Here is a 27,469-nt window from a genome sequence, read left to right on the forward strand (position 1 = left end):
ATTGAGTTTTTACCCGACACGTCCAGATTTTTTGAAAAAATATAAAAATTATGAAACAACATTTTGCAATTTAATTTGGAATCTGCAAAACCGAATGCTTTGAAATCTTGGAGATGTTTTACAGTTGTCATAAGGATGGTAAATTTTTAATCAATATGTATTTGCTCATCCCCCTGAAAAATTGATGACGTCCCCTAAAATGTACAAAATATGATGAGTCTGTACTTGTGATTTATCATTCTGTTGATATTTTTTAGATTTGCTTAACATATCGCTTAAAAAAATTAATTAATGAGTCAATTTATTTTATTGATTAAATCAGGAATAGTTCACTACATTAGCCCGAAAATTTGGGGATACAACACTGTTGCACCAACCCAATTTGATAGATACAAAATTTTGTAAAGTAAAAACTCGTTTGAAACATAGGCGTAGCACGCTTATTTACATTTACTTTAACATTAGAGACGTGCATTTGTTTGTTGCGGTGGTTAGGTTCCGTGAATATGGTATAGACAAGTTATAATCAAGCAATTGTGAATTACACCATCAAAAATTGAAATAAAATCCAATGTTTTATATAATAAGCGGAAGGCGAAGCAATAAAAAAGTCTGGGTGACCATCGGTATTGTTTGCAATGTCTCTGTTTGACTCTCACGCGTACAATCTGAACAAGTGTTACCGCTTGTTGTCTTAAATTAAGAATGCTTAAACATAAATGATTTTGAGTCGTCTCTGCTAATACACGCAGCATACGTGAGTAAACTGTTTCGTTATTTTATTGATTGTAAATCAATATTCAAGACGACCCAGTTCATTTTCCCGAAAATTTGGGATTACAGACCTTTTATTTTAGTATTACACTACATCTATCAACATAATAGGCATGCAGTCGTCATGTTTCCGTCTTTAGACCATTTTTTTTTTAATATTATATTTAATAATATTTTATAATTGTGAAAATTAGGACATACCTGCATCGACATAATTTACGATACTCTATGATCTTTGAAATTTGAAGCTTTTCTTTGGATACCTTTTGCGAAAAATCGTTCATTGCTGAATCGATCTACAATTTTGCGTTCTCAAGCACCAATTTTACCGTAAGTTTAGTTTAATTTGAATAGTTTAAAAAATCGCTGCAACGTTCATCAAACTTTCAATTACATACTAAGTTTGAAGGTAAACTGATAAATTTATATACAGATGTGGCGGTAGAGGACTTAGGATTCTCCGAGAATTATTGAAAATAATTTTTGCAAACCTTTTCAGATTATCACAAGCATGGTTAATCCTTATTGGAAACTTACTGTTTATCTCCCCGAAACTTGTTGATCTCGCCTTAAAATTTCAAAATATGTGTAAAATATTACCAATTAATTAGAATTGGCCATGTAAGTGATTCAAGAAGTTAGTGAATGAATCAGTTTATTTTATTGATTGAATCATCCCTTTTTCTGAAAATTTGGGAATATGATCTGTTCTTGTTAAAAAATTTTGTTAGAAAAACAGACTTGAAACATACGCATATCATGATTCTTTACCTGTACTTTCACAGTCTACACATAGGGGAGAGTTGCTCAAAATCGGATATTTAGTGAAAGATCTTCAATATCACCTAAATAACCTAACTTATGTTTACAATTTTTCTTCTGTGTCACTGCTAGTTATACTACAATACTCTTATATACTTATTTTGGAATAAATTGTTTCTGCTGTAGAAAAAAAAATGCTTTTTTAAAAATATGTAAAGTATCCGATTTTGTAAAACTAGTCGTCCAAAACAAGACAGTGTAGTTGGATAAAATAGGATACCTGTTTGATTGATATAAATAAACTTTTCTAGTATTGAGTAGGTACACTATATTAAATTCTGTAACTAACAATGTGAAAGTACTAGTAAAACAACTATTCTGTTATGATTTTTACATTAGTAGGTATTATAATTAATGGCAAAAGTCACATGTGAACACCTCATCATCGTCAGGTTCAATACCGGCACATTGCTCATGTGCCCAATCGCTACACTTATGACACTTTATCCACCCTTCCTCAGATTTGGAGTTAGAATACAATTCATTACAATACATGCAAGTGGCATTATCATCATCTTCTTCATCCGAAGAGGAAGAAGAAATGTTGTCGTTCACTTTAGCAGCTACTTGTTTCTTTACCACCTTCTTTTTGGAAAGTGTAGAAATCACTTTATTTTTTTTGGTTGTATCTTCAAGATTCAATTTTGGTTTTTTCTTGGAAGTTTTGGCCAATCGCGCCGCAATTGTCTCTTGCAGGTCATTTTTGTAAGGAGTAGAAGTTAAAATTGCCGTCTTACCTCGTCTCCTATCGCCTGAGTTGGATTTACGTTCTGGGGCTTGAGGAATGTTTACTATTTGCTTAGGAGTTATAACAAAGTTCGAAGACGTACTACACGAAGGGGCGTAGAGGTCATCTCCAGATCCAACGCTTGCTGGTACTGTTGGTAAATGATTTACTGGATTTTGAGTAACTGTCTTGACTGGAGTTGCATGTTCTGGAATTTGAAGTGATGGTTGTGGAGTAACTGAACGCGGGATTGTTTCATCCAAGGGTCTATTAGTAGTTTCGGAAGGCTCAAACATCCAGTCTGGGAATATTTCCGGGTTAAGGGGGTATATGCCAGTTGCTTTAAAACCATTAACCGCAGTTTGAACACATGCTGCCTTCATAAATGCAGCACCGTAAAGCTCTCCTACTTGAGAAATAGTTACCGCTCTACCGGGGTGCATTTGCAGCCACTTTTGAACATTTTCAGCATAATATGTGCTGACTGGAGACATGAAACTTACATCGAGCGGCTGTAAACGATGGGTTGTATGAGGAGGAAAACACAGAAGGATGACGTTGTTTGCTCGTGCCATTTCTATTAGTGCAAGGCTTTTTGTGTGCGTCGCATGACCGTCCAACAAGAGAAGCACAGGTTTTTCCTTGGTTGGATTAGAAAACGTAATGAACTTTTTAAACCAATTAACAAAAATGTCAGTTTGCATCCAACCCGATGAATGATATGCAGCGCTGGTTCCAGGGGGTGCGTTGTCTAAAAGTTCTGGTTTAGCTCTTTCTCTTGGAAAAACGAACATAGTTGGCATAAAGACACCTGTCGCGGACATACACGTTTCAGCTGTCACAAGAACACCCCGTTCTCCCGAAGACAGGCAGCCAATTTGCTTCTTGCCTCGTAATGCCAAACATTTAGACCGCTTTTTTGGGACTGTCATTATTCCTGTTTCATCCACGTTATATATTCTGTCGGGTGATAGATTGTATTTTTTGTAAACTTCTCCAAGAAGTAAAAAAAACTTTGCTACGGCTGCTCTGTTGAAACCTATTGCTCTAGCAAGAGATGTTGGTTCTGCAGTTCGTAGTGAGACATTTGGATGTCTTTTTAAGAATTCGTAAAGCCATGTTTTTCCAGCGGTTTTTTTTTCTTTATTAAACTGGTGGGCTAGGCCGTTATTCTCCGCCAGATCAAAGGCCAATTTACGCAAATCCTTAAGACTAAAACCAAATAAACGATTTTCCATCGCAAATATATGTTGAACAATTTCCTCCTCTTGTTCTTTTGTGAAAACTGCTTTATATCGCCCTAAACCCTTGTTTGATGCATTTTCTCGTAGAAGTATTCCTTTCCTGACTTTATTTACTCTACCCTCTAATGTAGAACGGGGAACATCAAACTCTTTTGCAGCTTTGAGGTAACCCATCTTACCATCTAGTACTTTTTGAACAGCATTTTTCATACTAACTTCATTCCAAGATTGACGTTCCGTCTTTCTTTTGTATTTACCCATTATGATTAATTATTCTAAATAAGAGAAAAAGTATTGTAAAGTCATAATCCCACATAAAGAAACATATAGAAAAACGCGTGGCTCAAAATCGGATACGTCCGATTTTGAATGACCATTGTGTATCCGATTCTGAGCTCATGTAGGTTAATATCGAAAAAAAATCACTGTTTATTAATTGCAAATATTATCGATAAATTTTGTCCATAATCTTAACCGGCTTTATTGGTAGTTTATAAAACAATACTTACCAGTTCTTTAACACTTAGCCAAATGTAAAAAAACACTAGTTGAAAATACGTGCCACAATTTAGTTTAACCTCAGCTTATATGTTATTTTGTGTACGACGCCATCTAGCAAAATATGTGAAATCAAATTAGCTGCTGTAGGTAAAGAATTAATATGGCAACTAAATTACGACACTAGTGGCTAGATGTCACTGTACATTTAAAAGAAAAGTTAGGTATCCGATTTTGCATGACTATCCTGTTTTGGACTACTTTCCCCTATCTTGATTTCAACGTGTCGGAGTTGTCATAAAAAAGTAAAATTCGCAAAAGAAAATTTTACGGTTTGTAGAAGAAGCTGTTGTCCTTCAGAGGCTAGGGAAGTTCTATCTAAATAACTTTAGAGCATTTTTTTTTCATTTATAAGTACATACAATTGCTTTTAGAGCCCAGTTGGCTCACAGCTTGCTTAAGCATTCTCTTCCATTTTTCTCTATCTTGACATTTCCCTTGCATTATTTGTTTCAATTTTCCTCAATTCTTCCTCTACCTCCTTTTCCATCTCATAGTCAGTCTGCCTTCCGCATCGCACCTGCTGTGTTGGTTAAAACTCTACTTGTAACTCTGCTCCCAACCGATCCGGGTCTTGATAAAAATTATGTATTGCTTCATTTTTGTTTTCTCTGCAAATCGTCTCCGACTATTTTACCACCATACATTTTTCGAAGTATATTCCGCTCCCGTATGTTTATGCTTTTCTGTTGAATCATTGTAAATGTCCACACCTCACAATCATACATTACCATTACCACTGTCCAACTGATAGCTTCTTTATTCCTGTTGACATGTTTTGATTACTCATGATTCTTTTCACATCTAGGGTATCTGCCTTTCTAATGAATACTGTGCTGAAGTAGAGACATATTTTAACTAGGAAAAAACTGTAACTTTTTCCTTTACTTGGAGTAAATTGTTGGGCCCTTGCTTTTCCATACTTCCTATCGTCCCGCTCATGTATTTAGGTTAGCTGTAGCCCAATTTCCCTGACTGTTCTTTCTACTCTTTTTAATATTTCTGTAAGCTCTTTCTGACCTGTTTTTCGCTATTAACGTTGTATCGTCAGCAAAGGCAACACACTGATATCTGTTAAAATATTCTAATCCAGAGCGATTTATTTATGCTTGCCTCAACACTTTTCCTATATCAAATTAAATAAAATGGTTGAAAGTCGGTCTCCCTGTTTTATACCATTTTTGACTTAAAATTTTCTTGACTGATGATATTGATTTAATATAAATCTGCACATAGTTTTCTTTAGTGTTAATTCTACTAGCCTTACCATATTTCCGCTCGCTCCTAACTCTCCATATATACGTTGTCTCTTAAAATAGTCATACGCTTGTTTAAAGTCTTGACTCATTCTGACACTCTACCACTACTGCTTCCATTGTCAACACTAGTTTGTTTTTTAGATATATTGTGAAACTCTTACATGCAGTGTATATAATTTTCAAATTCCTGTTTCCAGTCTTTTTTATATAATCGCATCCGCATTACTTGTTTCCATTGCTCGGATAATTGCCATTGTATGCATATTTTTTGTATGTTTTATGTATCATATATTTTACAATATTTAATTTATATATAATCTCCTTTTAATTTTTTTTTATATTAAACAAGTTCCATACAGATTTTTAAATTTAGTAACTGATAATTTAAGCCAATACGACATAAAAATTTTATATAAAGTTTATTATTTTTATTCTGATACCGCGTAGTAACTTTTGCTCATGATTTTGAAGTAAATTTTGATAAATTTGTATTGTATTGTAGGTCATTTAGCCTGTACCTGTATTATTTATCAGATCTGGAACCATAGCCCCTCCTCATTTGACCGTAATAAAAAATAAAAATAAAAAACAAAAATACCGAATAACTAATAAGTGTAGTAATAATTTCAAATTGTCTTTATTAATAAACTTGCTGTGTATTTACAAAAATAAAATTGGTTTTTAATCTAGCTCAGTTCAGGCATTGATTCAAAATTATGTCTTTGAACCAACGGGTGACATCGTACTCTACACTTGTCGATGAGGGTCTTTAGTTGAGTCATTTTATCCATTTCTACTTGGTCTAACACATCTTCCGTCTCATTACAAAAATCGTAAATTTCCTCATAATCATCAACCAAACCCATGTTTTCCAGGTTATAGGTAATGCTCGTGCAATAATTAATTAAATAAATTTTCAGTTTACAAAACTCTCTAAACTTTTCATCATTTTCTTTGTTATTTTCGGCATCTAATAATGTGTTATGAATCTCGCTCTCGCTTCTGTCTCCAGGGGTGTATTTCACTTGTAATTCTTTGAAATTTCCGCCACATTTTTCTTCAGCTTTAGCAGTCAAAATACCGTTATGGTCTAAGGTCAAGGTAGCTATGACCTCCACTTGGCCAGGTGGTGCTGGAGTCAAACCGTCCATGGAAAGATTGCCCAAGTATCTATTCTTCCTAGCGTCTGAACGTTCTCCTTCATATATACCTAAATCGAAACCGCTCTGGTTGTTATACGTAGTGGTGTAATTTATGGAAGCACTCATGGGTATTTTCGTATTTCTATTAATAAGAAAAACCATTTCGTTTCCCAAGTCGTTGAAACCGAGAGAAATGGGAACAACGTCCACCATTTTAAGCATTTCGATTTTTTGTTTGCTGCTTTTTGACAACATGGCTGCTTGTAGGGCCGCACCTTCGGCGACACACTCGTTAGGATTCACGAACTTATTCAACTTGATTCCGTCAAAGTATTCAGTAATCATTTCCTGAATTTTTGGAATTCGAGTAGAACCCCCACACAAGATAACCGCTTGTATCTCACTTTTAGGAACCTTCGAATTCTGCAGGCATAAATGAAGAATGTCTATAGTTTTTTGGAACAATTGTTCAGCCATGCTTTCAAACTGTTTTCTAGTGATGGTGATTCTTAATTTCGGACAATCTGGAACCATCCCGTTAAGGACTATTGTTGTTTCGTCTGTGCTCGACAGCTCTTTTTTCGCCTCTTCGCATTTTTTCTTAAGTCTTCGTTTATCATCAGCGTCGTTCTTTGGATCATAATTGTGCTCGTCTTGAAGTATTTGACAAACGTGTTCTAGAATGCAGCTGTCAAAATCGTGCCCACCCAACTGGGTATCTCCTGCCACCGATAAAACTTCGATGTTGTCCAAACGCTGTTGGAGGACAGCTGCATCGAAGGTACCACCTCCCAAATCAAAAACCAAAGAAAAATGAGTTTCGTGGATTTTGTTGTCGAAATAGTAAGCCAAAGCGGCGGCTGTTGGTTCATTGAGTAATTTAAGAACAGTAAAACCAGCGTTTTCAGCTGCTTCTAACGTCACTTCTCGTTGCTTGACATTAAAGTAAGCCGGGACGGTAATCACTACTTTGTTTATCGTTGTTTCTAGTTTCTCTTCGACGTCTCTTTTTAGCTCTCGGAGCAGGATAGTGTAAAGTTCTTGCGGCGTTTTTCTAGAAATTTCACCGTCCTGTTCGACGCACACTACGGGTAAGTTTGCTTCATCCGAAGTCACTTGGAACGAAAACCACTCTATAGATTTTTGAAGTTTGGAATCGTCGTATTTTCTACCCACCAAGCGTTTAATTTCTGCAATACAGTTATTAGTTGACGATTTGTCAGATATTTACTGTACCATAAATTCCGTGTTCGGGTTTAAGGACTGCCATCTTTTTTGCATGTTCGCCGATGGTGATTCCACCGTCTGCCGAAAAGTATATGAAGGATGGTGTAATTCTTCCCTCAGCGTCATTTTCTATAACTTTCACTCTACCGTTCAGATATAGCGAAACACAGGAATTGGTAGTGCCCAGGTCTATTCCAATCACTAAATCGTGCATATCGTGCGTCTACAATCTGTAAGGAAAATTCGACAAAAAAAATACAAATTATGGTAAGTAATTATTCAGTGAAAAAGTAAATCAAAAAATTAAAATTTTTAATAGGGAAATAATTTTAAATTGTTGTTTAGTAAAAGTTTTAGATCACACTGTCACTAAACTAAACTTACAACTAAATTACATGAAGTTACAGACCTGTTACAACAATACATTTGAACTACTCTACACTAAATTTGTTCAATCTACAATAAACTTCGCACTTTGTGTGTTTGATTAAATATTGAACAACACAACTAGTACTTTTCTCAGATCGATAACAAAGTTGTTCACATATCGACATCTTGTTAAGAAACTTAAAGTAGCCATCTTATGTATGGTGACATGGCAACATAAGATACAATACTTACTGAGATAATCGATACAAATTTAGGCATATCTATCAAGGTTTCATAGCCATTGTATGGCTCTATGTTTATTATTTAGTAGTTTAGCGCTTGAGAAAATTATGTTGTTTTAGTATTTACAAACAAATGTTTCCCTATGTTTCCTAGCACGACGATCAATCTGAACAAAATTGATAAGAGAAAGAATTCTCTTTGAAATATTTTCAAAAAAAACGTGACACAATGAAACTACTGAGATTTACAATTTATAATCTTTTAAATAAAATCTTTCCTATCTAAAAAACATTTTTTATTGTAGTGGGTTGTAACTAACTTGTTCACTGAGCCGAGTGATTGCAGATGTGGATATTTTATGTAAATGTGTATTGAATTATTTAATTATCTAACAGATACCCTGTTTTTTGTCGTGGAAACAATAAGTAATCTAGATTATTAAATATAGATTAGATATAAGAAAAATTTTCAGGTGCTAAGTGTAAAAAAAGGCTGTTGAGAATGTCTTAACTTGTTCGTCGAAACGGTAGATGACGCTACTAATTGCTATTTTCATCGAAAACAGAAATTATTGAGTTCTGTTAGTTTAAAAAGTTTAGTGTAAGCTTGTTAAATATAATAACTAAGTATTATTTTTCTTGAAACTATTGATTTCTTAGTAACCAGCAACTGGACCCGGCTTCGCATGGGTAGCATTAAGTATCTATGTCTGGGTAATTTGTTTGGCGTAATGAAGTTGTATATGTGTTTTATTTAACGTATTTCGGTATTTCTAAAAGATATTGTGGTGACCGAATTTGAGTCAAAGTTTCGCGCTGAAATTAATTAACAGCGGTGCGAAATCACATTTGAATAATTTGAATTTGAAAATAAAAATTACACAGGCCTGCGAAATATAACTTTTAATTTCCCTTTTAAATAATATTGTTTTTTTTTAGGTATTTATGTATGCCGAATTAAAATATAACTCTAGTTTTTTTGTAGCACATCGAGATTTATTTTTATGTAGGCCTAAATATTCATAGTTTTTCAAACAATTTTTATGAAAAAATAAAATATAAAGAATATAAAATTGAATGTTTATTTATTAAATGAACTAAATTAGTTATAAACAAGACTTAAAAAAGCAAATAAATCAAGAAGCTTCTTTTTTTCTTTCTTCAAAGCTCTGATTTAAGCGTTTTCTCTTGTATTCACGATAGGATATGTTATTGCTGTTACATTTTTCGCATTATATCATTTTATATTTGAACAGCAAAAGTAACAATCGTCTCTATGATTTTGTGGCTCCATCCAAATCATTGGTGTCAGCAAACTTATCTGAAGAATTAACCCATTTCCGAGAAGACATTAGTAATTTTTGTTTAAATTCAGGGTAGTAAGCGCATACTCGACACAAATAACTCTTACTAAGCTGAACACGAAATGAAATATCAACACATATTATTACCACAAAATCTAGAAGTTAATTTTTATAGTACTAAGAACAAAACTGAAAAAAAAAATTTTTTGCAGAAACTGTACGTGATAGAAATTTTTGCAATTTTTTTTTATACATGAGTATCTAAGACCTACCGAAATTACTACTTCATTTTGTTGGGGGAAAACCATCGCAGGCCTGTGTTATCGGTAAATATAGGCCTTGTGCACGTTTAGTTCTTTTCCTGATAGTTGGTAGCTCGCTAGGGGATGTTAGTTAGAGGCTTGGTAATAGACAAGCGAGCGGCATGGCGACAGCGTGATTATCATTATGATTTGGTTCGGTCTAGTGGATGCATGGTAAAAAGACGCTGTCAGTAGCTAGGTTAAATTAGTTGATTTGGTAGTCAATAAAAGGGAGGAAACCTTTGTTTCACGAAAATTAATCGTAACGATGGCGCCCAGGTTTATCCAACCCGCGCGGCTAATTGTTAATCGGAAAACATGCGATCTTTGTTTTATTGTTTGTAAATTCACCGATCAGGTTAGTTTTTTTAATCGTTAACTGTTTCTAACACAATTTAACAGACATTAGATTTATTTAAAGAAACACTTACTAGGAGATTCATAAAATTCACTTAGTCAGGATAACACCTTTGTTTGTTTAATTATAAATAAGCTTCTGGATGCTAATACGTAAGTGTTACATTATAACACTTCTTAATTCTTCACACAAGATTGCTAATAGTTCATTTACGGCAGTTAAATTAACTAATTCATACCGTGAACTGTCGGTGGGTTAAAATAATTTATTCCCTTAGTTATCATCGTTATTATCATTATCATCATCATTACACATTACGCATACAATATTTCTCTATCTCACCTCAGTAATTTTCCTTTGTTGCACTTTTAACCTCACATAATATTTGTATTTGTACAAGTTTATTTCACACCAGATCTTTTGTTTTTATAAATTGTAACGAAGCGAATTTTCGCGGGCCGGAAACCGTGACGCGTACCGCGAAAGCCGGGGGTAAATGGGCGATCGCCGCGCCGCCGCGGCGGAAGAAGAGGACTCTTCCCTGCAACTTCAGAGAGTGCGGAAGTGCTGTGGCGATTGTGGGAATTTTTCTTGTTTTTGGAGAAGTGTGATAAAGTGAGCAGTTCGACCCTCCGACCACCGTAAGTACCTTTTTGGGTCGTCTGCCCGTCTTAGTACCGGTTTTCGAATCGCCGCCCCCGAGCGAGAAACCGTGTCACCGTCACCGCGTTTTTTTTTGTCACCGTCGAAAGTCGACACCGTCGTGCACGCGTCGTTACCGTCACCGCGCTCCCCTCCCGGGTCGCCGTGCCGTTTTCGCGCGATTTCCAGGTTCAAGGTCGCCGCCCCCAGAGCCAAGAGGAGCCCGGCCTGAAGGAAGTTGCCGCCCAGGAGGAACGACCGTGCCGGACTTTAATTCTTTTTTTGTAGTAAAATCGAATTGTTAGTCATTTAAGTTGTTTAGCCATAAGATTTATTATCTTAGACCGTGTAGCTGGTGGCAGGGAATAAACCCTATTTTATTGTAAAATCTCTCTCGCCGTTTTATTTTATTTATTCTCGGGTTTTCGCGGCGGCTCATCACCTGAATTCCGTGTCTCCGGCTTTAGAGCACCCCGGCGCTCCCTCCCCCGGAGAGGGAGCTGGCGCCCGAGCGACCGTCGCTCCTGACCGAAGGCGCCACCCCCGGCGGCGTGAAGGTAGCCGCATAAGCTTGGTCGACCAGACGTGTTTCTGACATCAGCGATACTAGTCGACCCAAAGCTTGGCACCCAAGTACGCCGCCACCCCATACGTTATCGGCGAGATTCCGGACCGTCACCGGACCGTCCGTCCCTCCCATCCGGAATTTTCGTCGCATAATTTTGGCGCCCGAGCAGGGACCTAAAGTGAGCCGCCCCCGGTCGTCCGCCGCCACCAGCTACGTTTTTGTCCGCTATCAGCGGGAGACCGTCGTTTTTGAGCGGTCTGTTTTTTTTGGTCTCTTTGCAAAATCACCGATATAGATAAGTGCCGTTATCTTACTGTTTTTTGTTTTGTTTTTGTGCTGTGTTGTGGTCGCCGCCACTGGCCCCGAAGTCCCGTGACGCCATCAACCGTCACCGTCAGAATTGGTGACGTCACAGAATGGGTAAGGAGGACCAAGGCCGGCCGCACCCAGCTCCGCTCGCGACGTGGGTGCACCAGCTGCAGCGTCACGAACTGGAAGAAGCCCTGCGCGAGATTGGGATCGACGCCACTGGCTCCGTCGACACGCTCCGCCGGCGTTTGAAGGATTTTCATCTCCGTCGCCAGGCCGAAATCGACACGGAAATGAACCTGGAGGAGTTGGCCACGTCTCTCCCGACCGTCACCGACGAGGTCGTGGACACCGTCATCGTGTCGAACCCCAACGCCTCCATACCGACGTCGACCATCGGGTACGTGGTGTCAAATTCGGCTTCAGCGACATCGCTGACCTGGAGCATTCCGCTAACCAGGCCTGCCGTGCCCACGCCCGTGATTGCACGACCAGTAATGCCAGCGCCGTTTCCATGGGCAGCCCCCACCAGCGCTACAGGTGCCGTTCCCCGAGTCCAGTCCCCAGGTGCCCTGTCACGACCTGCCGTCCCGCTAGAACTTGCTCGTCCCGCCTCTGGAGAGGCCCCCAGGAGCCGAATCGACGAGCCAAGTGCGTGGACGGACAGGGAACCGCACCGTCTTTCCCCATCGCCCTCACCGACAGCCACAAGATCAACTTCGCCGTCTCTGAGCCGAGAATTTCGACCGCCACCACCGAAGCGTCCGTCCCTCGTGCCACCACCGGCACCGATTCAGCCCCGTCGAAGTCGCCACTCGGTCCAGTCGTGCTACGCACACCCGCGGGACACCCGTTGGGAAGCCCTGGATCTAGTGCGCAAGAGCCGTGTTCACTTTGACGGAGAGACCGACCCCATGGCGTTTCTGGAGCGCGCCGAAGAGCTCCAGGAGCATTTTGGCATTGAACCGGACACGATGCTCACCGTGCTGCCGGAAATGCTCACCGATAAGGCGTTGGCGTGGTACCGTAACAACCGGGCCCTCTGGTACTCCTGGGACGACTTCGTCGAGGAGTTCCGGGACTTCTACATGCCGAATTATGAAGAAGTCCTGGAAGACCAGATCGTCAACCGTCGCCAACGACCTGGAGAAGCCGGCCGAGATTTTATACAGGCGATGCAAACCCTCACCCGCCGTCTGGGAGGGTATTCCCCACAGGCCGTCCTTCGTCGCCTGTACAGCCACCTGCTGCCGGAGTACCGCCAGTACATCCGTCGTAAAGACTTCGAGAGTATCGGGGAGTTGGTGAGGCTCATAGATGAGTATGAGCAGCTCCAGACCGAAGTGAGGAGCCATGCACCAGTCCCACCACCGAATCGCACTTCGACGACGACCCAGATTCCGGCTACCAGGTATGGTTACGCTCCTAGATTTGAAAACCGTCCCCTGCAGCCGTCGTCCAGGCCCGTGCAGCCATCTACGGCGCCACCGCGAAGGCTGGAGAACGTCCGTCTCCCACCACCGTCGTCCAGGCCCATCCAGCAGTCCACAGGCGCCACCGCCAACACCGGAACTACTGTCAAATGTTGGAGGTGTGGAGAATCCGGACATTACCGCTCAGCCTGCAGGAAGCCACCCCGACTGTTCTGCTCCAGGTGCGGCCGAAGCGATATAATGTCCCGAGAGTGCCCCTGCGACCGAAGAAACGAGCGAGAGGTCTGCGCCATGTCGAAGCCGTCGCAGCACCCTTCCAAGCCGTCGCAGCAGCCATGCAAGCCAATGTTGTCGATGGAAGCTCCCCTGAAGTTTCCCGACAACCGTCCTCATGTCGCCGTCACACTTTTTGGCACCGTCTACGACGCCCTGCTAGACACCGGAGCCGTTAGCACGTTCATTGGCCAGGAAGTTGCCACCGTGCTGCGCCAACGCAACGTTGCCCCCGTGTCAGCCCCCCAGGTTCGGATCCAAATGGCCCATGGCGACATCGTCCCGTCCGCAGGAAGTTACGACCTGGATATGAAAATCGGCGACGTCCCCGTGACAGTCCGAGCCGCCGTTTTTCCAACCCTCACCACCGCTATGGTATTAGGGATGGACTTCCTGCGCGCCAACGCCATCGCCATCGACATCCTCCGGGGGACGTTCGTATGGAATCGCCCTGAGTCGCAGAACACCCCTACCGAGTCCACCGCGCTGCCACCCGTGCCCGGGCCGTCGGCTAGAAACCCGCGCATCCGACGCGCTCCAAACGATGCGGTGATTGACTGTGATGTCTGTTTTCAGATGGATAACCCGGTCGTACGTGATTTGGTGGCTGAGCTGCTCCGGGGAGAGGACCCCGCCGCCGCTGGACACCGCCCAAAGTCCCGGGGGATCCAGGTGGGACCCCCCATGGGAGCAGCTCCCCAGCTAGTCTCCCGCGGGGTCCAAACAGAAGGAGAGGCCCCCCGACGAGATCCTGTGGCCCGGTATGTGCCAGTTGACCAAGAGGTCTGCTGGCATTGCGCGCGGCCGGGCCACTGTCGAGGCCAGTGCCCGTATCCGGCCGCCCCTAAATTTTGCTCAAGATGCGGCCTCGTGGGCACCACGTCCGCCGCCTGCCAGTGCGGCCTGCCGGAACGACCCTGCAGAAGCCGCCCCCGTCGACCGTCCTCTGGCGAAGTCCCGCGCCCCGTCCCTAAGGAGCTTCCCCTACCGTCACCCCGCGTGAGCCCGTCCAGAAGAACAAATGCCGTGCGAGGACGGACCGGAAACCGCCGTTGAACAGTCGCCGCAGTGTGTGAATTTAATTTCTTTTTATTTCTTTTTTGTAGGGAGCTTTTGTGGGGGTGGGTTATGAATAAAAGGAAAAAAAAAAGAAGTTACACTCCTTTTTTTTTACCGACGAAAGGGGGGAATGTAACGAAGCGAATTTTCGCGGGCCGGAAACCGTGACGCGTACCGCGAAAGCCGGGGGTAAATGGGCGATCGCCGCGCCGCCGCGGCGGAAGAAGAGGACTCTTCCCTGCAACTTCAGAGAGTGCGGAAGTGCTGTGGCGATTGTGGGAATTTTTCTTGTTTTTGGAGAAGTGTGATAAAGTGAGCAGTTCGACCCTCCGACCACCGTAAGTACCTTTTTGGGTCGTCTGCCCGTCTTAGTACCGGTTTTCGAATCGCCGCCCCCGAGCGAGAAACCGTGTCACCGTCACCGCGTTTTTTTTTGTCACCGTCGAAAGTCGACACCGTCGTGCACGCGTCGTTACCGTCACCGCGCTCCCCTCCCGGGTCGCCGTGCCGTTTTCGCGCGATTTCCAGGTTCAAGGTCGCCGCCCCCAGAGCCAAGAGGAGCCCGGCCTGAAGGAAGTTGCCGCCCAGGAGGAACGACCGTGCCGGACTTTAATTCTTTTTTTGTAGTAAAATCGAATTGTTAGTCATTTAAGTTGTTTAGCCGTAAGATTTATTATCTTAGACCGTGTAGCTGGTGGCAGGGAATAAACCCTATTTTATTGTAAAATCTCTCTCGCCGTTTTATTTTATTTATTTTCGAGTTTCCGCGGCGGCTCATCACCTGAATTCCGTGTCTCCGGCTTTAGAGCACCCCGGCGCTCCCTCCCCCGGAGAGGGAGCTGGCGCCCGAGCTACCGCCGCTCCTGACCGAAGGCGCCACCCCCGGCGGCGTGAAGGTAGCCGCATAAGCTTGGTCGACCAGACGTGTTTCTGACATCAGCGATACTAGTCGACCCAAAGCTTGGCACTCAAGTACGCCGCCACCCCATACGTTATCGGCGAGATTCCGGACCGTCACCGGACCGTCCGTCCGTCCCTCCCATCCGGAATTTCGTCGCAAAATCTTTGCTAGTTTTGTTTTGTAAATAATTTGTTGATGAATATTTCTATCATAAATTATCTGATGTCCAATTTTAATCTCACATAAGAATTATTTGTTGTTTAAAATTTCACAAAATTGTATGGCGAATTTAAATGTTGTTTAATGCCCGTTTTGAAACTTTGACGGTTGTTCAGTTGTCGTTAACATAGTTAGTCATAGAAATTGAACATGAAGTTAAATAACACAATAACACGTAGTGTAAGTGGAGGGCGCGGTTCATAGTCGTGCTAACGGGATTTATTGTGCTATCTGCACAAGGGATGCAGGCTTTCTGTAGAATTCAGTGGGAACGCTCTGGACGACGTGACGCTGTCAGCTCATTCATAGCTGTGACATCCAATCACGAGTTTTCGACCATCTGGTTAGGACGGCATGTTCGTTATGGAGATGTGCTGTGGGGAAGGCTTGCGATAAATAGAATCACCGTCGTGGGGGAGAACAGCCCCGATCGGTAGCCCCAAACTCCGCTAGTGCTAGAACGCCCCTTTAGGTATTTTTGTTGTGTTCATGTTGGCTGCCACACAATTTTAAATTTGATGCCACACGCTCGTAATAACTTGTGTATTTGCATCCTTTAATTTAGATTTTGCTATTTTTAATTAAATTTGTTATATTCAGATATTTGCATTGATTCAAAAATATACGTAGGGTTTTCGCACTTGTTCGGCTTCCCATATGTGTATATCTGTCAAGTCGCGGTTGTCTCTTTCTTTCATATTTTATGTGTTACATTTGCGATGTATTATATGTGGGTGAATAAACCATCGGGGGTTTTTGGAGCTGAGAAGTGAATGAGATTCGGCCCCCTTGGGCAGCTTGATGGCAAGTCGCGAGTCGCCCTCGCTCGCAGCTTCTTTTCCTCCTAGAGAAGGGTGCGATTTTTAACCCGCTCCCAAAAATTGTGTCTATTATTTCTTGCGCTCTCTACTCGCACTCAGTGTATGCTTACTTGTATGAAAGAACGCATTCCTGCCAACGTAGGTTCCATTCTGTTAGACCATCACAGCCAAGGCCAAATTTTCAATTTTTAAATTTTCGCGGGCTGTCAATTTTTTTTCATATGTCAATTTAAGGCGGGAAGTTTGGTTTATCACAATATAGTCACTATTTATTCAGTCCTATGTACTGAAATAAGTCAATCAACCTTTAAATTCACTCAAACAAAAGTACGCAATTAATAAAAGTTATTTAAACAACACATTTTAAGAGATCTATATTCTATCTAATAATAAGGCATGACAGACAACACTGTGAAACAAAACAAAGATGATATTCTAACAGTTTACGTAACTCATGCCAGTGAAACTTTCAGATGGTATGATTTTTTCCGACTTACTCGACAATTATTATAAATTTAGAAAAAACCTTCACAAATTATGTACCTTATACCACTCTATCGATTGGTGAAAATCGCATGAAAATTCGATTACCGCGTTGAAAGAGACAGCCAGAGATTTTGTCTTATATCATTCATGTAGTGATTTAAAAACTTAGACACGGACATAGGAACAGCATACTGGGATATGACTTTTGTTAAGCCAAACTCTCTTTTCTGCTAGCTAATGAATAATGAGGACTAATGAACCATTGCCACAGAAGTAGAATCGACTCAAGCCTAAAAAATATTTTTTCAAAATTTTGAATATAAAATAAAAGGCGAAGTAACTAACATTTTAATCGCAAAAGTAGATAAAATTACACTGTAACAGCAAGGGTAGATAAAGTATTTTAATTTTTATATGTAACGAAGGGAATTTTCGTGAGTCCGAAACCGTGACGCGAATCGTGAGAGCCGGGGATAAAGCCGCGATCGTCGCGCAAGAGAAGAAGTGCGGTGGCTGTATTCAGAGATTTTGCGATGTGTACTTCGACCTTCCGACCTCCGTAAGTACCTTTCGGGTCGTCTGTACGGTTACGTATCGGTTTTTGGAATCGCCGCCCCCGAGCGAAAAACCGTACCACCGTCACTGTTTTTTTTTGTCTGTCGTCGTTCACGCGTCGTATACCGCTACCGCGCTCGCTTCCCGGGTCGCCGTACCGTCCTCGCGCGATTTCCAGTTTCAAGGTGGCCGCCCCCAAGTCCAGGAGAAGCCCGTCCGGAAGGAAGTCGCCGTTCAGGAGGGAACGACCGTGCCGGACATTTAATTCTTTTAGTTTCTTTTTGTTTGTAAAACCGATTTGTTATTTAAGTTAATTTATATCTGGAGCTGGTGGCAGGAAATAAACCCTATTTATTGTGTAAAATATTCCATGCCGTTTTATTTTATTATCGTGTTTTCGCGGGCGCTCACCACCTGAAATCCGTGTCTCCGGCTTGAGAGCAACCCCGGCGCTCCCTCCCCCGGAGAGAGAGCTGGCGCCCGAGCGACCACCGCTCCGGATCGAAGGTGCTACCCCCGATGGGCGTGAAGGCCGCCGCATAAGCTTGGGTCGGCCAGACTTGTTTATTATATCAGCGACACTAGTCGGCTCAAGGCTCGGCACCCACGTACGCCGCCACCACACGTTATAGGCGAGATTCCGCATCGTCCGTCGGTCACACCGGAATTTAGTCCGATAAAGTCAAAATTTCACAATTAAATTATTTTGATTTAATAGTAATATCAATTTTGCATTTACCTTGACAGAAATGCATATTTTTGGTGTACACGTATTCCTTGTTGCACTAATTCAAGTTCTCATCATCTTTTTCTTCTACACTAAGGATGTAATTTGATACTATAATTTTATTCGCCATAGAATTCCCGATGTACGATTCTGCTACAGATGAAGACTGCCATCGGCTCGCCCTCTTAACAGTAACAAAGTCGGCACCAGTGTTTGCCAGCATCTGGCACTACTGCGTCGAAAACAGTACCCGGTATACATTTCCGGATTTGGTAGTTTTTCAAGTAACTCTGCAATCTTCTTAGGAACCTTATATAAAGTATTTATACGTACAGGTTGCATGGTACATCTTTTTCTACATAGTTAATAGAAAAATTGTTGTGGGGCACATTTTTCGGAAGTACACCCAAGTGTTTTCTCACAATTTACAGCATACTCACTCCACATTTCCAAATTTTGTTTACACAAACAAAAGCAACCCGCACCTACTAACACGATGGAATAGAACTATGCAAACTAATTAATTATTTTTATTCACAAATGGTCGACAACATACTGCTTTCCAACTCTTAATAAGTTGGAGAATGAGTAGTTGTTTGCGGATTTACTTTTTTAACCGGTTGGATAGTCCAGGAAACTCGGCTTTAAATAAGATCTAATTATTACTTATATTTCCGATGACTGTGGGTAAATCCCAATTTTTGAATTTTTTAAGCCTGCTGACGTGTATTACGTTTTAAGATTTTGTTTTATTTTCAAGTTAGTTAGCGTGTAAATATGACGGGTGTCTCCCGTCATACGTGCGGGGTAGAATAGCTAGCGCAATTATGAGTAGCCTTGTATTTATAAAACAAAAAAAGTCTTTATCATCCTCATTACTTTGATCCACTAATTCTTCGAGTTCTTTATCAGTCAGATATTTAAGCTTAGCACTCATCCTTAAAGTTGAGTGAGTTCAGGAACAAGTAAAGTTGATTTTGCGCATTCGATACATATCGACGCAAACGGGTGAATTCCGATGTAAAATGCTTGTTTCACCTTTGCGCGAAAAAGCGGTTCCCGATAATCGACGACATAATTTTTTTGCGCGTTTTGGCGGATCCCAGTGCGAAAGGGTTTTAAATAGTATACAAACCTCCGTGGACTAAGGTGCGGGGGGATTAAAGATTTCTCTCCTTATGCAGTTATCATCCTTATTATCATCGTATCATCCTTACATCACCGATACATTTATCTCGCAACGCCTGATGCATTTTGTGTTTATTTATCATGTGTTTTGTTTGGGATAAACTATCCACGATATAAACTCTCAAAGCTAATCGTTTTTAAGAAATCAATCACTTGGATCAAGGTATAATTTAACATAATGTAAATTCTTTGTTTGAATCTTTGATAAAGTGTGGCATAATTTAACATAATGTAAACTATTTGTTTGAATCGTTGATGAAGTGTGGCGTAATTTAGAATGAGTTGAATTTTTTGTTCTGGCAGCGACGATGTTGAAAGAGTATTTTTAACCCGAGCACATGTTTGTTGAAGTTATGCAGCTGAATAACTTCACTTTCAAAAATTAACCAATAACCTGAATGGACTTAAAGTATAAACCTCATGTTAGCTTGCAATTTTTCACTTCATACAATTTTTCTATATTTCACAATTTTAACTTCAGTAATTTTCTTTGTTGTATAATTTAAATAACTGTAATATTTTTATCTGCACAAGTTTTATTTCACACCAGATTTTTTGTTTTTATAAATCTTTGCTAGTTTTTTGGTTTTGTAAATATTTTGTTGATTGATGCTTCCATCATGAAATTGTCTGCTACCTAATCTTAATCTTAGATCAGAATTATTTGCGGTTTCAAATTTCACAAGAGTGTACGGCGAATTTAAATGTTGTTTATTGCTGTTTTGAACTTTTAAGACTTGTTCAGTCGTAGTTTAATGTCAGAGTTATAGAGATTGAACATTTAAGTAGAATTCAAGTTAAATAACACAGAAACACGTAGCGGAAGCGGGGTGCGCGGTTCCTAGTCGAGCTGGAGGGATTTATCGCGCCTTCTGCACAAAAGATGCAGGTTTGAATAGCAGTCAAGGCCATAGAGATGACGTGACGCTGTCGGCCTCTGTCGATAGGAGCCCCAAACTCCGTTCGTGCTGCAACGCGCCCTATGGGTATTTTTGTTGTGTTCTAGAATGAAACTGAGTTCCATCGCCACATTCTTATATAGCACTCTGGTGCCACTGTCGCTGCATAGTTTGTTTATTAAAATTTTGTTCTTTTGTTGACTGCCATAATTTTAAATTTGTTGCCACACTTTTTCTTCAATCCAAGTCATTCAAAGTTTTTTTTTGTAGCTGAGCACTAAGAAAGTCTTCAACCCGGACAACTTAGTCGCAGCTTTTTTTTTCATTTTGGGGTCCACCACTTGCATCTGAACGCATCCCGCCATTTTTCAAGAACACAATGTAGGGTTCCATTTCGTTAGGCTATCACAGCCAAGGCCAAATTTTTGAATTTTTAATTTTTTGCGCACTTTTCAAGTTTTTTCACATGCCAATTTAAGGCGGGATATTTGGGTTATCATAGTGTTGAAAGCTGTGTTCTGAAATTTCCCTTAATAATTGAGATATTGATTTAAAAATACGTTAAGCAAAAATTTCACTAAAATTAAAAGAAAAGTATGATGACAAATTGTTTTTAACAAAATTTAAAATTTCAAAACCATAAGTCTGTTAATAACGGAGATAACATATTGTGAAAAAGACCGAAAATTCTACTTAGAAAACGTAGCGATTGGCTTTAATGACATTGTGACATCGGCTCACGGTACACAAGTTTTCAGAGATAATTTTGGCTGATAATTGAGGAGATCATAATTCTTCCGACAGATGACACAAGTTTCACAGGTCACTGGATGAATAGTTACGAAACGTTTACAAAATCCTGTATTTTATGATAACACCACGTTGGAAGAGTGTGTTTTTTTACACACGTTATTATGAGTCAGTTTTTGTATTGGAAATTTTAAAATAGCTTCTCGGCGAAAAAGCTATATAATTTCCAAAAGCATCTATAATTGAAACAGAGTTAATATTTTAATGTTATCTTATCTCTTTCCAAAACTATTTTATCATCGAATTTTTTAGGTATTTGTGTTCTGCAGTTTATCATTAAGGCTCTCCAAATTATCTCAAATGTTTTATTGTAGTAAAAAACCTACGTGTTTTACTGTTCAACAATGTACGTAACATTAGACTGTCGTTTATAATTTAGTAGTGCAGTGGATGTTTATTCCGTTTATTTCAACTTTGATGGAATAGATTTATAATTTCCCAACTCTCAAAGAAATTGGAATAGAGTAGGTATAAAGATTAGCTCACACTAGTTTCTACAGTAGTGTAAACATGGTGCTCTATACGTCTTTATTTTTTAGATATGAACGAAAATATTAAAGATACACTTAATAAACTAGTAAAAAGAATAACCGACAAAAAAGGAAAAATTAACCCATATGTCAAGAAACAAATCGAAGTCGCCTTGGAAGTCCTTTCAAAAAGAAACAATGGAAATGAAGAAATTTCAAATTTATTACATGAGGCGAAACAAAAACTAGTAAATTTACCAACAGAAAAGACTGAAGATGTCTCCATAATGATAGGTAAATAAAACTAACGTCATCATTGTTTTTCATTTAATGTTCATTTTTAGCTAAAAAAAAAGTTGGTAAATTAAAAAAAGATTTGCTGCAACTAGAAGGCAAGATTAAAGGAACTTCAGATTCAACAGAGCGTTCGGAATTGATGTTGAAAGCTGTATCGTACGCAGAATGCATGGAAAAATTTGGAAAGCCTAAGAAAAAAGATATTAAATTTAGGGCGATCCTGTTTCTAAGATTATTTTTAATTGATGATGATCGAATAAGGAAGAAGTTGATTGATTCTCGTGGTAATACGGATGCGGCAGACGACACTTCTAACAGAAAAATTGTCAAATTTGAGGATAAAGTTACAAATGGTAAGAATCAAAAATACGATAACTACGTGCTGTTGAAAAAATTAATTGGTGTAGGCTGTTGAAACAAAATAATCCGATCTTCTAATCGGAATGTCTAGGCACTAAATATTTTTTTCGGGTGCACGCATTAGTAAGTAATACTTCAAATTTAATAATCGTTTGTCAAACCTTAACGGTTCGAGTAATGGCTTTGTTACATTCAAGTAGTGTATAGTGTAGCTTGACATGATCTCTGTCTTGTACTGATAAAGAAGAATTGTCATCTTATTAACTATTCTATCTAATGTTTACTATATTTCATTTTAGGCAATCCAGAGCAAGATTTGAATGACACCAGTACTGAAACTAAAGAACATTATGAACACAAAACTAACTTATCTTCTTCTGCACCAGAAAGTACTCTCAGAAATGCCAGTGATAAATTATCTTTTTTGGGAGGTCGTCTTAATGAAGCTGACAATAATACTTTACAAAAAGTGGACATAGACGTGGGAAATGTAGAAAACAAAATGTATGAAATCGTTGAAGCAAATGAAGACTTTGCTAAAAAGAAAATCAGTTTGAACGACCTATTGGAACACACAAAAGAAATTAAAAAGGACACTGCCGTTAAAGAAGTTAAATTGAAATTGACGAAAATTATAAAATTACTGCAGGGATATTATCTAGTGGAGGGTTCGAAATATTTGCGACATAAGTTAGAAGTGCTCCAAGATTACAAATCGTATGCCCAAAATTTTGGGTTCTCAAAAAATAATAAAATGTATGGTATTAAAAGGAAAGAAATAAAGTTCCTATTAAAAACTCTCGACTGTTCAGCTGACGACAACAGTTTGTTTAAAACAAGAATAAATATTATTAATGTTTACATCCGAGAAGCTTTGAAGTGTTTAGAGAAGAAATCTGATCAAAATGAAACAACTATTTACGTTATAAACACACTCTCTACAATGAAGCAAAACATTACAGATAATGATGAACACACAATAGCAAAGCTACAAGCGTTGAGTGACTACAGGAAACAAATTCAAGAAGTTGAAGATTTTAGTTTTCGTGTGGTTGAGTTGAAACGAACTATTTTAGAGCAGCTGCATCAGTATGAAATAGAAATTTATAACAAACTTTTTCCAGATATAGTGTCTACAATAGAAGGGAATCTACGTAACTACGAACTGTTGACACGACAACTTAGCAGTTTACGCCCGAAAGAAAAACACCTCACAAATGAAGAAATAACTAATGGGAAAAGTTCCATGATGGAAATGATAAAACAAAATGAAGACTTACAACTGCTCTTTAGCAGTTTTTTCGACCAAATGGAACAACTAAAAATAGAGAGAGACAAACTCGATGAACTAATAGAAGAAATAGATAATATCCGTTTTGAACTCGAAGAAATATCAAAATCAAACATTTCTAGTAGAGAAAAAGACGAAAAATTGAGTACAGTGGAGACAAGAGTGAATTTATTATTCAGGAATACTACACGAGAGGACTTGATGCAAGAAATTTTAGATCTGGAACTATTAATAAAAATAGAAAAAACAAAAGTCCATGTCGACAACACCGTCGTTCTTTCGGTTAATGAACTCTCTGAAAGAATTAAAAATAGTCACCACTTTATGGAAACTGTACAAGACATTCTTATATTAAAAGAACAAATAGAAGATTTCCCCGAAGGTAATGCCGACTTAGACTCTCAGAAGGCGTCAGTTTCGCAAAAATTACATTCTCTGTTAGGTAAAATGGATCAACGTTTAGCAGATTTTGCGTTTAAGAAACGAAAGACAGAAAACGTTGTAAATTTAAATAATTATTTTACGAAACTTGAATTCGATGGTATTTCAGACAAGGAGAGCGTCGAATTTGTTCGGAAAATTCATTCTTTTGCAAAAACATTCGAAACTGTAATTCAAGGTTTTCTGGGTAGTAGAAATTCCGTAGATTATTACATAATTGACGAAAATTTGTCGCGTTGTTTGGATAAATTAGATGAGTTAATATGTGAAGATGATGTTCTTTTGAATGAAACGGTTGAAGCAATGAGTTACATCAAAGGATTGAAGTCGAAATTACGCGGCAACAGCTTTTCTTCTGATTAAAGTTATTAAAATTAAAAATATTGTTTATTAGTTTAAGTTTATATTGTATATCTATACAACATTTTGCTGCTATAATATAGGGTATGTTTTTGAAATAAATATGTTTTGATATTTTTATGATTATACATGAAGCTTAACTTCTTTGATTTGAGAGCGTTAGTTGAAGAACAGAAATAGTACAAGGACACATAGTTTAAAGTAATGATTTCAATTAAATTAGTTTCTTGTGGTGTTTCATCTTTTAAACAATAACTTACTTCCATGTTATTGTGAAGAATTAAGGTAATTATTAGAAGTCATTGATCAAATAAACTTTAAAAAGAAGCTCGTACAAGGTTTTCCTAACACTAAAGTTACAACTTTAGTGTCCACTTTTATCCGACATGAAAAGAAGATATCTTGAGTTAAAATTTTAATATTATGAAAAAGAACTAGTTATGGAAAACTTGAAAAAATTAAAAGAAAACTAAAGTTAATCCCTTCGAATCACAGTAATGTAAGTGATTGTCACAAGAACTGTACGACATATCAGTTGTTATCATTAATAATTTTATAATAATTAACAAACAATTTCTTTTTTCAAGTAGTGTCTATTGTAGTAGGTAAGTGTGTCAAATTTTGCTTTGTTAATTGTTGTTCGAGTGTTTGGTTTATGACGGTCATAGATTAGAACAATAAGATATTGTTCTACTCTGTTATGTAATCGACTTTGAACTAAAGACTTTATTTGAGTGAGTTTAAATTTAACAAAACTATTTGCCTCAAGTGACTTGAAACTCTAAAAAAGCTTGTCATAGATTAAATTCCAAGGACTTTGCATTCTATTAACAATAAATTCGCTCGAAAATATCTATCCTAAAAAAATGTGTTATAACTATACCTGCACACATACACGTAAAGGTAGTACTAAAAGTAGTCTTCCTTCTTCTAAAAGACCAACATTAGTTCTTCGAGCACTTAAATTATTATTATTGTAGGGAGTATTTTGTAAGGATATTCTGATATTAATCGAAATTGGGTTCAATTTTGAACTAGAAAGTGGGGTTTATAAAAACATTGAAGTTCCCGTTGCAGTTGATGTTCCCGCTGACGTTGCTTTTAGAGATGAAAATTGTCATTTATAAACTCCGTTGCCAAGTTGCCGTTGATAGTAACTTTTGCCATATTTAAAAGGGTTGTAGAAGAAAGGTGGAGGATTTAAATTGATTACTATAAAAATTTATATTAAGAAAAAAAGGACAAAATGTAGCACTACCCACCCGCCCTATTTCGATTGCGACGAATTTTTTTATTCATCGTGAACCAACGGGCGGAGCTTAACTGCAAAATCCTTATTTCTTGTGGAAAAATTATATTATGTTATACTAGCTGATCCCGTGAACTTTGTTTCACCTACAATTTAATTTTGAATCTTCAAAACCGAATGCTTTGAAATCTTGCAGATGTTTTAAACATATGAGCATAATAAATTTTTATTCAGAATATATTTACTTATCCCCTCCAAAAAATTGATGAGGTCACCCCAAAATGAGGCTATACTTGTGATTTATCATTCGATTCATATTTTTTAGTTTTGCTTATAGGGGGTGTCCCAATTGATCGTAGCGTGATGTTATATAGCCTACATGTAGATACGATAAATGGACTATCCAATACAAAAAGATGTTTTGAATTCGAACCAGTAGTTTCTGAGATTAGCGTGTTCAACCAAACAAACACTTCAGATTTATAATACAAGTATAGATATAGATTAAGAAAAAAAATAAAGCCAAAGATTAGGCCCCACCCATATGCGCTCCGATCTCAATTCTCAATTGTGATGACTTTTTCATTCGTTATCAGACGAGGGGCGAAGCGTAATTGCAAAATCGATATTTCTCTAAAGAAATTTACCATTTTAAATATATTTTAAGTTTCTTGTTGTGAAAAGATGACTACACATTAATATGTGTATTGTGTAGTCATCTTTTAGTAGAAGAAAAAGGCAAAATGGGAGCCTTGTCGTTATAATACCCAATCTGTTTTTGAGACGAATAGCAATAATTCTTGTTGATTTAAACGTCGAGAACTATCTTTATCTAACAATACACAAGTACTGATCGAAAACTACAGTGTAGAAAATGATGGCAGCTATTCAAAGTATGAGGGCTTCGGTAATCAGATGATTAAATGGCTTAAATATTAGTGCACCTCGTTATCTCTATCAAAATTTGATTTTCGTGGAATTAGTGCTATAAACCAGAAAAATCTCCTCGGTACTTCCGGGGATTTTCCTTCAAGTTGCCAGCACTGCACACTACCGCAATGTGATTGGTTGAAAACCCAACGTCAACGGCAACGTAACGGCGAAAGTTAAAAGTTGGTCATCTCGAACGTCACCCCAATGGCGTGCCAACTTTCAACGGCAACGTCAACGGATGATCTAAACGACGCATATCTTCGCTGCGTATTTATCTTACAACGGCAACGTCAACGGTGAACAGCAACGTGAGCGACAAGTTTATAAATCGACCTGAAGATTGAATGGCGTTAGCCAAATCATTCGTTAGACCGAATAGGAACTACGAAGTATTTTAAAAAGTTAAATTATTTAATTGATTTAATGAAATTTGATTGCTTCAGTGAATAGCGATAATTTTTCTAAAATCGTCGTTGGTACAGATATATAGGGTGTTTACTTAACTAATGCCAAATATTCAAAGAATTATTCTTTAAATTATGTTAACATTTTTTTGTCCTTGGATCATTTTCGTAAAGACGGTTTGTTGCAAGTTACAAGGCATTATAATGAACTGTTATAATAATAATAATAATAATAATAATGACTGTATTGCCTAACAGGTTCTTCATCCACTTACAGGACAATTATAAAAAATACACATACATAAATTAATACTGGCACTAACACTAATAAAATGTACAAGGAAAGTAAAAAAAAATAAATATAAAATAATACTTATAATATGTAATAAAATTACTCGTTGCTATTGAAAAATATAGATGTAAAAATTATTAGCCTCCCGACACAT

General features: G+C 38.8%; 3 protein-coding genes across 4 annotated transcripts; 1 reads left to right on the top strand and 2 right to left on the bottom strand.

Annotated features, from left to right (window-relative positions):
* Positions 1-1,947: 1,947 nt before the first annotated feature.
* On the bottom strand, positions 1,948-3,828 carry LOC135137355 (tigger transposable element-derived protein 6-like). The gene has a single exon (XM_064066977.1). The coding sequence runs from the start codon at positions 3,826-3,828 to the stop codon at positions 1,948-1,950; it is 1,881 nt and encodes a 626-aa protein (XP_063923047.1).
* A 2,177-nt stretch (positions 3,829-6,005) lies between these two features.
* On the bottom strand, positions 6,006-18,614 carry LOC135137496 (heat shock 70 kDa protein-like). 2 transcript variants are annotated; one of them, XM_064067177.1, is made up of 3 exons: positions 18,334-18,614; positions 7,763-7,983; positions 6,006-7,716 (listed from the first exon to the last, which is right to left on the bottom strand). In XM_064067177.1, exons 2-3 carry the CDS (start codon positions 7,965-7,967, stop codon positions 6,071-6,073), a joined length of 1,851 nt encoding a protein of 616 aa, XP_063923247.1. In that variant the 5' UTR covers positions 7,968-7,983; positions 18,334-18,614; the 3' UTR covers positions 6,006-6,070. The 2 variants fall into 2 exon arrangements, with proteins under 2 accessions (XP_063923247.1, XP_063923246.1); XM_064067176.1 differs by lacking the exon at positions 18,334-18,614 and adding an exon at positions 8,163-8,262.
* A 2,960-nt stretch (positions 18,615-21,574) lies between these two features.
* Positions 21,575-24,553, top strand: LOC135137405 (uncharacterized). Its single transcript, XM_064067036.1, has 4 exons — positions 21,575-21,682; positions 21,758-21,982; positions 22,033-22,338; positions 22,645-24,553. The coding sequence occupies exons 2-4, from the start codon at positions 21,760-21,762 to the stop codon at positions 24,438-24,440; spliced, it is 2,325 nt and encodes a 774-aa protein (XP_063923106.1). The 5' UTR covers positions 21,575-21,682; positions 21,758-21,759; the 3' UTR covers positions 24,441-24,553.
* Positions 24,554-27,469: the final 2,916 nt, after the last annotated feature.

Source organism: Zophobas morio, unplaced genomic scaffold, assembly GCF_036711695.1.
Source record: "Zophobas morio isolate AGI-343-1 ecotype UQ-CSIRO unplaced genomic scaffold, CSIRO_AGI_Zmor_V1 ptg000029l, whole genome shotgun sequence".
In the NCBI taxonomy this organism is placed as follows: domain Eukaryota; kingdom Metazoa; phylum Arthropoda; class Insecta; order Coleoptera; family Tenebrionidae; genus Zophobas; species Zophobas morio.